This window comes from Sesamum indicum, linkage group LG8, assembly GCF_026168435.1.
Source record: "Sesamum indicum cultivar Baizhima isolate 11 linkage group LG8, ASM2616843v1, whole genome shotgun sequence".
In the NCBI taxonomy this organism is placed as follows: domain Eukaryota; kingdom Viridiplantae; phylum Streptophyta; class Magnoliopsida; order Lamiales; family Pedaliaceae; genus Sesamum; species Sesamum indicum.
Genome location: NC_142664.1, coordinates 3,888,084 through 3,900,150, shown reverse-complemented (window position 1 = coordinate 3,900,150; position 12,067 = coordinate 3,888,084). Strand labels below are relative to the sequence as shown.

Below are 12,067 nucleotides of genomic sequence, written 5' to 3'. Positions count from 1 at the left end.
GGTCCGCAATGTTCAACACCCCCAAGATTTTCTCTAGATTGTTTGAAAGTTTATCCTCGACAACCACCTTCATGAATCCAAGAGGGACTACACTTCATCAAACTACGGGGGATGAAGGGTATAAAAACATGTCTCCTCCCCTCAGTAAAGGGTGATGCATTTATGACACTCACATGCATACAATCACTTTGATTCAAAATATTCTAACTTTGAAGCATTATTCAACATTATACTTTCTTCCCAATTTATTTTTTATTTTCACCATTATTTAATGATTTGGGCATCAGAGTGCTAATATATTTTTTGCAGATCTTCAATTCAAGACTTTTGAAAAATTAAGCCCAAAGATCTTCAATTGGACATATCCAAACAAACGATTTTTTTGCTTGCATGAACATTATTCAAAATAAAAGATGCAATAAACTTTAAAAAGAATACCCAATCCACTATGTCAATATGGGTCTGGTAACCATCTTTAAAGTTTTAAAATATGGTAAAAATATTTCTTTGTTAAGAAATATGATAGGAAATAGGGTTAATTGACTTAACCCCCTTTGAAAATATTAAATTATCTTTTTTTCTTAAAAAAATTTTAAAATTATATTTACATCCACTTAAAAAAAAATTATTTATACATGACCCCCTTCCGTTAGGATTTGAAAGAAAAATGCTGATGTAAGCAAAAAAAAATACATACACTCTGTTTGGTTTTATATTTTCACATTTTTCAAGACAAAATAAAACACACTTAATGTGTTTTTGCATTTTTACACCTTATCTATATATATTTTTTTGTTTTTTAACTTTCTATATATATATATATACACTTATATATAATATAAAAGAGACATGATTTGACAATAAACATTGATTTTTGTCTAAAAAAAATACAATATTAAACATACAATATTTATATATATACATATATGCAAAAAGATATATAAAAAATATATTATTTGACAGTTAACAGTGGTTTTTGTCTCCCAAATCCCAACATCAAACCTACACCACTTATTTTAAAATATTTTAAATTATCTCAAAACATAAATCCAAACACATCATCTATTTTCAATACACACTTATTTATCTCTATTTTTCTCTATCTCCAAAACACAAAACAAAACACTCAAACCACAAATCCAAACACTATGATAAATTTTTAATTTTGTCCTCATTTAACATTCCATGTATATTTTTGTACTTATGAAAGAATAAAATGAAATATGTATATACATATGAAGTAACGTTACAATCATTACATTTTTTTCTTTACAAGTATAAAATTATTGCATGAAAATATTAAACAATCGAAAAAATCAGAGATTTACGCGATATATTTTGTCAATGTCAGTTTTTTTTTGTCCAAATTCTAATAATAGAGGATCAGATGTAAATAATAAATTTTTATAGAGGGTATAGATATAATTTTAAAATATTTTTGAGAGAAAATATAATTTTGTATTTTCAAATAGAATCTAAGTATAATTAATCTTAAAAAGTATAATATAATCCTTAAATTAAGATTTTATACGGTGATGTGTGTATCTTAGTTGAAGTAGAATTTATAATAAAAAAATGGAATCCCATAATTTAGACAGTTTGTGGGGGTAATTAATATAGATTTTTTAGGTTTAAGTGGTATGTAATGATTTTATGTAGTGAGAAGATATTAATTATAAGAAAGCCACCCACCGACTGTCCTCGTGAGGGGGGCCTAACTTCCAGCTCATCCTCCCTTGATTGGTGGAAGACGAGTGGAGCGTCTCGAACACGCGCATTACGACTTAACCCAGCGCGTCTGTACTAATGCAAGTCCCACTGACAGACTAAAATCTCTCCCACTCTCCCCAGACAGTCATCATCAGAATTCAAAACCCGCCCACTTACCTCTCTTTCTCTCTCTAATTTCTTTTCCTCTTTCTCTCTCTAATTTCTTGATTCGGAGAAAAGATAAGGAAAAGTTATCGGAATTTGTTGGCTACATTAGGGAAAAGGGAAGCATAAGGATAGATTCAATGGCGCCGCCCTTGCTTCTAATGCTCACACTCTCCGCCCTTTTCCTCAGCCCCACCGTCCGCTCTCAGTCGCCACTCACCACCGCCTACTACCGCAAAACATGCCCGCAGTTTGAGCAGATCGTGCAGGACACCACCATTAACAAGCAGATCGCCTCCCCCACCACCGCCGGCGCCGCCCTCCGCTTGTTTTTCCACGACTGCTTCGTCGGAGGCTGCGACGCCTCCGTCCTAGTCACCTCCACCCGCTTCAACAAAGCCGAGCGCGACGCCGACATTAACCTCTCCCTCCCAGGAGACGGCTTCGACGTGGTTGTGCGAGCCAAGACCGCACTCGAGCTCACCTGCCCCGGCGTCGTCTCCTGCGCCGACATCCTCGCTGTGGCCACCCGCAACCTCGTCGTGATGATGGGCGGCCCGTATTACACCGTTAAGCTTGGCCGGAAAGACTCGTTATCCTCCCGGGCGGCGGACGTCGAAGGTAACCTCCCCCGGCCGACAATGTCGATGGATCAAATCATCCAAATCTTCAAATCTAAAGGATTTTCCGAGGAAGAAATGGTGGCTTTATCGGGCGCCCATACCATCGGCTTCTCACACTGCACAGAGTTCAGCTCCATCTTATACAACTACAGCAAGACATCCGAATCCGACCCAGCCTACTACTCTGAATTCGCCAAGTCGCTGAGAAGCGCTTGCGCAGATTACCAGAAAAACCCAACATTATCGGTGTTCAACGACGTAATGACTCCGAACAAATTCGACAACATGTATTACAGCAACGTGCAAAAGGGGTTGGGGCTGTTGTCGTCGGACCACGGGTTGAGCTTGGATCCGAGAACCAGGGGTTTCGTGGAGCTCTATGCCAAGGATCAAAAGGCATTTTTCGGGGCATTTGCGAGGGCGATGGAGAAGCTGAGTGAGTATGGAATTAAGAGAGGGAAAGCGGGAGAGATCAGACGCAGATGCGATGCCTTCAACAATTGAATACTACATTAATTTCTTGTTTTCTGGACTAATTTCTTTGAATCATTTTGTTTTTTGTGTGTCTTACATTACATTTAATGTGTATGTAATAGAAAGTATGGAGGAATTTAAGAATTATATTGAGGTTAATTTTGTGTACATTGATGTTGAATTCGGAAATGGGGATGGGATAAATTGGAGTGATTGATTGAGTACTGTGGAATGAGAGCATCATTGATTATGAGGAGCGAATACCAATGATTCATGTCATGCACCTGACAGCTCACTCCGCAATGGCGCCACTTTTACGCGTATGCCTCCTCTTCATTATACTGCCACACTCATGTAATATAATACGACAACTAAAGACATCTCACTTTATTATAATTTAACCAAAAACACAAGTAAATAATACGTATGTTTTCAGAAATTCAAGACCTAGTCTGACCTTTGCCTAGAGGAGATCCTAGGTAAATATTATTTAATTTACCATAAATGGTGTGGATCCGATATCACTATTCAACTAACACCATCTTATACGTGATCCAAGTATTTTAAAGAAGAAAAAAAACATAGCAACGGATCATTTAAAAAATTATAATACAAGATTTGAATTAGTACGACGAGTGTAATAACATTATCGAAAACAACTTAAGGACAATATTTGATTGAGTTTGTGGTGAACCAAGCATCCATGAGCAAAAAGAATTCAAATTGTATCAATGATGATTCAGACATCCTAAAAGAATTCTTGAAACAGAGTTGGAGAAAGCTTCCAGCTCATATCATGCAGAATCAGCAACTCGAATGACAGGTTTAAGACTACCGCATGGAGTGGAGAACAGACCAAGTAAAATCCAGCAGCTGATCAAGAATTAAAAGTCATCCCAAGAAACAATCATTAGCATTTGAAGGATTGGAAGGGGAGATATAACCACAAACTATGCGACGGGTACACATCACATCAATCAAACTTCTCTTTATCTACAACCTCTTCTTCACCAATTATCGTCTTTACCACATCAAACCTTGAAATGAAAACACAATAGCACCAATGTCCGAAATAAGCATCAGAGACCATGTCAAATTTACACCAAATACCAACACATAATGTGATCAGATTTGTGTTATCAGGAATATTCAGCATTTCTTACACTCCAATTCTCCCACCAGCTCCACTGCAATCATCCTCTGACTTCAGCAATTCCTCCCAATCTATCTCCTCTTCTTCCTCATCCTTATGCCTCACAACTTCCAGTATCCTCTTCACCTTCTCTTTCGCTCGATGGCTCCCCGTTTCCTCCGCCCGCATTAACACCTCCTCCGCCCCTGCTTCCTTCGCCAGCCCCTTGAACCTCAACCCACCATAACTCAACCCATAAATCGCCGCTAAGCAGCTTTCTCGAGTAACCTCTGAGTCAAAATTGCCCTGACTCAGGAAACCGACAAGACACTCCACCGCGCCACCGTCCAGCATTGCCGCCCTTCCCTCGACGCTGGCGGCCAAATTACACAGAACCAACAATGCCCGACCCGGCATGTGACTCCATTTCACCATGCTTAACAAAATCTGGATAGACCCGAGTTTGATCATCTTAACCCGGTTGCTCTGTACCAGAGAAAGGTGGTACAAAGCCAGAGCGGAGTCATGCCGAGTCCGCTCCGAGTCTGACCTGAGAGCCTGCAGAAGTGGCGGCAACGCGCCTAAAACCCCGATAGCAGTCTTGTTCTGATCGTCGAGGGATAAACTGAAGAGAGCACCGGCTGCATGCTCCTGCGACTCAGCGATTCCACTCCGTAGAACGTCCACCAGGGGTGGTACAATCCCTGATCGCACGATCTTCACCTTGTTCTGTTTCTCTAGCGACAGGTTCACCAACACCGCGACGGAGTTCACTTGGAGGGTCGAATATCTGGAGGTGATTAATGATTTGAGGGCTGAGAGCAACCGTGGAGTGCAGAGACGAGCACGTATCTGTTGCCGGGTTCGCGTGAGTTGCCGGAGAGAAACCAAAGCCTCCTCTTGCTCATATATATGAGAACTCTTCAGTCTGGCAATGAATTCTTCCTCTTCCAAGAAGTTGGAACTTGGATTTTCAATATCACAAGACGAAGAAGAAGAATAACACAAAGGTCGAGTGGAAAACAGCGGAGGAGAGGTGGCGAGATTCCGCGGCGTCACGGACTCGTAGAAGCTGGCCACTGAGACCCGGCTGGGATTCCGGCTCAACTCAGTCGCGGGAAACTGGGATACTAATTTACGTACGATTTTTTGAGCAGAGGAAAAATCAATGGGTTGAGGCGGGTCGAGGAGTTGTTGGTGGCACCAGTTGAGAATGGTGGACTTGAGGGCGAGGTTGGGGATGATGGTGGAGAAATCCGGGGGGGCACCGTCAGCGTCTGAGAGAGTGGGTATGAAAGAGAGGGAAACGCAGGCGCGAACGCAATTGCGTTCAAAGGTGTGGCCGGAGGAGACTATAACAGGGTCGGCCATGATCAAACCGGAGACTGGGCATAGAAATTCTACTGGAATTGAAAAGGGTTGGTGAGTTTGAGTTTGAATTTGGATTTGATTTTCGAGTGGTGATAATGAGGATGAAGATTTTCGGAAGGAGATCTTCCACCTTTGCTTTCCACTCCCCATTTGAGAATACATATGTGGGAGGAGTTTATTATCGATGATGATGAAGAGATAAATGCTGGATTAATATGAGAGGATCCATCATGGGTTTAAACTTAAGCGAGAGAGTAGGAGAGCTGGTTGATGATTATGAGAATTGTGGTCCAACAGGAAAACAAGGAACGACCGATGAAGGAGAGGATGTGATGTGACAAACAAGAGCGAATTATTGCTGTTGGGGGTTGATGGGATGATTTACGGAATTCAAGGACGAGGATTTAAGATTCTGTTTGAAGTAGAATATATAGAATTATGGGCAATGATAGAATCTTTGTTTGCAAGATTTCTTGGTCCTTCTCTTCTCCATTTCAATCCACCGAGAATGGAGTTGTATGAAGTTTCGAACGCAACACGAAAGCTGCTACGTATCTGTTGTACAAAAAGCATCACCATCACCGTTTTTTGCTAGCACTTTTTCACCAATCAGTTGCATACTAATGATAAGATGTGTAGTAGTGAAAACCCCTTCTTCATTGAAATCTAGGTGGTAGTAGGTTTTGATTTTCTTGAAACTTGAGTTTGGGTCTGAATTGGAACGAAGAGTAGCTCTTCATGTTGGCTTGTGTAACTGTGTTTGTGTCTGTGTAATATTAAACAAACAAAAACTAAAAGAAAAGTTGGTCAAGAGAGAGGGTTGAAGCCAAAAGGTAATAAATTGCAGCGCGACGCCGCTCCTTGTCTCTCTCTAGTTTTATCATTCTTCACCCTCAACTTAATTGCTAAGTTTCATTACTGCACCACCACCTTTTGGTGTTGTGTTCAGTTCAATCTAGGCTTGGATTGCATTATTTTGTCTTCTTATTTTTTATTGTCTTTGCAGGTCTCCAGCCTGAATATTCTCTCTTTTTTTAACAGACCAACTATTGGAAATAAAATAATCTAAAGTTGGGAACGATGATAAGGGAAACAATTATATATGACTGGCTCGCACTAATCCGCTTCTATTTGGGGGTTTCAAAATAGTTTCGTCAGAGTCTTCCAGGAAACCCTCCATTGGGACAGCTAATCCCACTCCCCTGTTCACATTGGACAATTTAATTCTAATTAGCATCTGCAAGTATCTTGCTTTTTAACCTTTCTTCCAATTGCTACCTTCACTTGCTATTCTCTACGCATACATCTCCTGCTACAGGAAAAATTGCTTTTTTATCGTTATGATAGGGTGGTTTAAACTTTTGATCCCAGGATTTATAAACTTAGCATATTTTGTCCCATAAAATAAATATTGTACCATTTTTTATCCCATAAGATAAAATTGTAGCATATTTGGTTCATAAGATAAAAAATTGTAACACATTTGGTCCCAGGATATATTTATATCCTATAGGACCAAATATGGCAAATTTTTATTTTATGGGACCAAATGTACCAAATTTTTATTTTATGGGACCAAAAATACTATAATATTTCTCTTATAGAACTACATGTGCTAACTCCATAAACTATGAGACTAAAATGCAATACATGCTATCATGTAGAACTAAAAGTGCAATTTCCCCCCTGCTAAAGCTGCAGCTACAGGAATAATAATGATTTCCTATTTGAAGCATGAAATTCCAGATCAATTCATGGCTGATTATGTAATTAATTAAATTCTCTGCCCAAAAACTATATTGCTAGTATTTTTATTTGCATTCTTTTATCTCTTTTTCCTATGATGGTCAAATCAATGGAAACGAGTCCGATAAGTCACTATAAGAATGGAAAAAAGTAAGAGCACAACAAATATTTATGCTTTAGAGAACTTTATAAAAGAAAAAAAGCGTATTTTCTTCTTTACAAATTGGCATATACTCTATATATATATTAAAAAAAAAAAATTGGCATATACCTCTTGTTTCTTTCCTGTTGATAAATACGGATAGCCAGTGATTGTGGCCCAATCATTTGGGGCAGGTCAAATCTGTAACATCCCATCTTAAGCGGATCCTCTATCCCATTTTTTATTTTTATTTTTTAAAGATAACTAAAGCATAGACAAGATAATAACTTTTGACATAGTTGAGAGATATTCAGACCACCAGGAAAGTTGTAGTCCTGACTCCATTCAGGATTAATTCGGTAACTAAGTTTAGCATGTGTGGAGTTATTTGGATCATAAAGACAGTGAAACAGGGGTAAACCTGGAAGCATGGATTGATGAATTTGAATTGATCTCTAGCTGCCCAGAATGACCATGAAGCATCGGATGGTGTAATCCAATTATTGATGATGAACCAAAAAAAAGGCACACCCCACAGCTCGGGACAAACGTATGGGAAATGAATGGAGGCCATTGCTAATATGGTATGTGGGACAACAAAAATATATTTTCTTGATCATGATACAGATGTACATGCATTGTCCATTCAAAAAAGATCATACAAGACTGAAGTATCATAAATTTGCCGTTGTTTCTTTGATCTCTTCCAATGAAATGTTCTACACAGCAAAGAGAGCTCACAGTAAGAAGGCAATAATGAATATCTGAGATTCAGATGCAAAATACTCTAGGTGTTAACAAGCCAAAAGTGAAACAAGAACTTTCGATAGCGCTACCAACTCCACAAGTATTTACTCATTGAACAACACAAGTGCAGACCCCTAAGTGAAACAAGAAACATCAAGAGATGCATACCTGCTCCTGGCCAGCAAAATCATTATCAGGGGTTAGAAAAAGCATGCAGTGGCATTCCTTCCTGCCAAGGCAATGATACATATAGGAGTGTCAGCAAGACTTCCAAGTTCGGGAGAAGAAAACGATCCTCATAATAGGACATGGAACAGCAGATAACAACCGTCAGTATTGAACACTACCTTTCTCTCATGGGAACACAGGGACAGTTCCAAAAGCCCTGCTGTGCTTCAGCAGCTTTATCGTCATAGTGCCTGAAACCAAAGAGATAAACACATCTTATAGAGCACTGGGTTAAAGAAAATATGACAATTTGACAGAAAACAGGAATCAGAGAAAGCATACAGATCTTATTCACAAATATTTCGCAGTATTGAATAATTACCTACAAGGGCAGAGGGGAGCACCCAATGTATCCTTGTGTTCTGCCAATCCCTGTAAGCATAAGTTAGACAGCACAATTGTTCGTGGAGTAATTATGATAATTACACGGCTCACAAATGGTAAGGCAGTGAAAATAACAATTGATCCAAATCCAGAAAGTTCTCGTCCTTCATACATTGATATATGTGAATCACATCTAGCAAGTAGATAAAACACCTTGACAATTAGGAAGGAAAGGTGAACCAAAAATCCTTGAACAGAATAGTTGCCTTACCTTTTCCAATTCTCGCCATCGATTCCACCAAAAGTTTAAATGTAATTCCACCCAAATTCAGGAACTACACGGACTTAAACTCTTCGTGAACACATTAACATGTTCCAACAAAACACTAAAATGAGCCCATTATTATCAATTTCTAGTCACGGCAACTTTTATAATAGTCCATGGTTTTTTTCCAATCAAAAGTTGAAAAATGCCACGCACAACAAATTCTTATGATAGACTTCAATTCAATAATCATTTCGATTAATAGCGTGAAACAACAGATTCCACGAGTAAAATCAACTAGTATGCATACTCAAAAAAAAAAAAAATCCACTAGTATGCCAACTCGATTTGCTCCTTTCTCCATCCACACCCAAAGAATGGGTTATTTACTTCTAATTTCACCACGAAGCGAAAAAAGTACACAAACGAGAGTAATGGAATGAATACCTTGATAACAACAGACGTGACGCCTTTATCGACACAGAAATACGTGCCGGACCTGCGTGCATACTGCTCCGAAAACTTCCTCATTATTTCCACCGATTTCTCTGTCGGTTCATCTAAAATTACACAAAAATTAACTCCGCATCTTTCCAACTCCCAACAATTAAGGAAGAACTAAACTCAGTAAATACAGGATTAGGATAAGATTACGATTAGCTGAAATAACGTGGCGTTGGCGCGGACGCGGCAGCGACGGAAGCGGAGCGACGGATGAAATGGCGAAGGCGACGCTGTAAGAGGTGGAAGCTTGGAGAGCTCTCATGGCGGAAATTTGTTTATCGGTAACGAGTTCAATTTTCAGTTTTTGCAGTTTCTCTGATGTCCTCTGAACTAGAAATATCTATCCAGCGGCGCGTGGTGTCCGGAATTATTAATCGATAATATATTAAGAAGAGCATCTCCCTTTAAAATTTTAGTATGCTATATATTAAGGAAGAGCACTCCACTATCAAATTATAATTAAATTTTATCTCAAATATCATATTTATTAGATTTTCTTTAGGTAATTTTTGGACTATATTTGAGTGAATAAATTTAATAATTGAACATAATAAATGGGGTTAGGTTAAGTATGGCTCATCCTAAATGGGATTGGTTCGAATTCAAATTATTGAGTCCCCGTGTGAGAATGAATTTTAATTTAATTCTCATATTTATAAAATAAATTACACTTTCGACATAATAATAATAATTTATTACGTGTTTATAGTTATTATTTTATTTTATAAAAAAATATATCAATTAATTGAAGAAAACAGATAATTTAATTGTATTTTTTGAATAGATCAATTAGGATTGGCAGTAGGGTAGAGATGAGGTGGGGTGAGTTTCGATTTTGCTAAAATTAAGCAAACTCGAGATCTGTCCAAATCCTTCCCATTTTCGTTGCTAATGAGATTGAAGATACTAAATTGTTATTAATAAATTATTTGGAATTTTTTTGAATAATTTTGTATTATAAAAAAAAATTAAATACTTTAGTTTTGAATTCCGTTTGTGAAATATTGATAAATGTCAAATACTTTGATATAAAATTGTTTGAAATTCTTTTTTTATTTTTTTTCCAAGTTATATAATAACAGTAGCGCACGCAATTCCCGCCCACATAATTTTGTTTTTTTCTTATTGTATGTAATGCAATTTTCACACTCTATTCATATATCTATTATAGCTCTCCATGCATCATATATGTCCAATGTCCATAAATACTTCTTTCAAAAGAAAAAAATAAGTCACCAATTGCTAATATTCATGTGAAATTTATGAATAGGAATCGAAATGCCTTTTCTTTTTACTCTATCATACATTGATCCACTTTTGTTCCCAATAAGCCATGAGAAAAAATAAGAAATGATCAAATCAATTTCTCAAGGATAGAATTTTGCTCAAAAACAATTGAAATGCCTTTCAATTACACAAAAATCAATTAAAAAGGGTGCATGTATTAAATTCTTAGAAAAAATTAAGATGGGTTTTCTCAACTTATTTTAAAGGAGCTCACAAAATTCAAATCATTAGTTCTCAAAGCTCATGAACTTGATTTTGCTATCCACATCTCAGGCTATTTTATAACTTTTCAAGAATCATACAATATATTGCGAAGAATTTTATGAACTTTAAAAGCCATGCAATCTGTAAATCAATAATATATCAATAATATGACAAATATATTACACTTAATGCAACTATAATACAATTGTCAGGTGATAATATACAATAATAACCAAAGGTATAGCAACCTGAGTAATTCAGTTTGACCAAACATGATTCAAAGGATACAAGGAAAGAAATTGTTCATTAGATACAACGAGATCCAAAAATCCTTCCCATTCTTACAGTGGAATAAAGCCGCATTAGTACAATGTAAGTTTCAACATTGTCCGACATCAAGTTGTATGGATTATGTCACAACAAAATGATATGAGTTTGAAAGCTAATGTTGCTTAATCCTCCGCGTTTGATACTTTTACACCCGATGCATACAAGATATATCAAGAGATACAAACACAAATGCCATCAGGAATTTTAGGTGTAACTAAAATCACTAGGCATCCCGAAATTCAGCACTGAGAAGTGTGGATAATCCACCAACCAACGAATAATTACTTCACTAACAAACAACTACCATGTTGCTACATATTTGAAGCAAGATACAGAAAACACTCCAACAGAGAACAATACTTACTCTGCATGGTCTGGGAAAAATGGAGGCGTAAGATGGTATACCATCTGGCATATATGCATTTGAGGGTGATATTTCAGAATACTGACATGAAGATAATCCAGTTGGGGTAATAAAAGTGTGAAAGTTACCATAGGAAGAAATTCAAGATAAGTGACTCAACTCTACCATTAAGGATGGATTGCTCCCATCAACATCTTAGTTCACTTGCTCTAAGTTCCGAACCTTGACCTATCTATAACTAATAATGAGAATGATATACCATGATTGCGTCTGTAGGATTGTCCGAAACAAGTAAAAGAAATCAAGAGTTTACCAAGACGCCAGACCCTTGAACGGTTAGTAACTAAAATTCATTGCTTTCTTTGGCTTTTCTGAATTGCACACCTTGTTCACTTCCACCTTTGATTCTATATAGTTTGCATGAGCTTCACAGACCTTCTATAGTCGTCCT

General features: G+C 37.5%; 3 protein-coding genes across 3 annotated transcripts; 1 reads left to right on the top strand and 2 right to left on the bottom strand.

The window, feature by feature from the left end:
• Positions 1-1,843: 1,843 nt before the first annotated feature.
• LOC105167693 (peroxidase 31) lies at positions 1,844-3,140 on the top strand. The gene has a single exon (XM_011087499.3). The coding sequence runs from the start codon at positions 2,016-2,018 to the stop codon at positions 3,000-3,002; it is 987 nt and encodes a 328-aa protein (XP_011085801.1). The 5' UTR covers positions 1,844-2,015; the 3' UTR covers positions 3,003-3,140.
• Positions 3,141-3,608: 468 nt separating this feature from the next.
• Positions 3,609-6,416, bottom strand: LOC105167692 (U-box domain-containing protein 40). Its single transcript, XM_011087498.3, has one exon. It carries the CDS (start codon positions 5,635-5,637, stop codon positions 4,132-4,134), a length of 1,506 nt encoding a protein of 501 aa, XP_011085800.1. The 5' UTR covers positions 5,638-6,416; the 3' UTR covers positions 3,609-4,131.
• Positions 6,417-7,950: 1,534 nt separating this feature from the next.
• On the bottom strand, positions 7,951-9,833 carry LOC105167691 (ferredoxin-thioredoxin reductase catalytic chain, chloroplastic). The gene is made up of 6 exons (XM_011087497.3): positions 9,582-9,833; positions 9,375-9,487; positions 8,661-8,710; positions 8,458-8,529; positions 8,279-8,339; positions 7,951-8,082 (listed from the first exon to the last, which is right to left on the bottom strand). Exons 1-6 carry the CDS (start codon positions 9,691-9,693, stop codon positions 8,038-8,040), a joined length of 453 nt encoding a protein of 150 aa, XP_011085799.1. The 5' UTR covers positions 9,694-9,833; the 3' UTR covers positions 7,951-8,037.
• Positions 9,834-12,067: the final 2,234 nt, after the last annotated feature.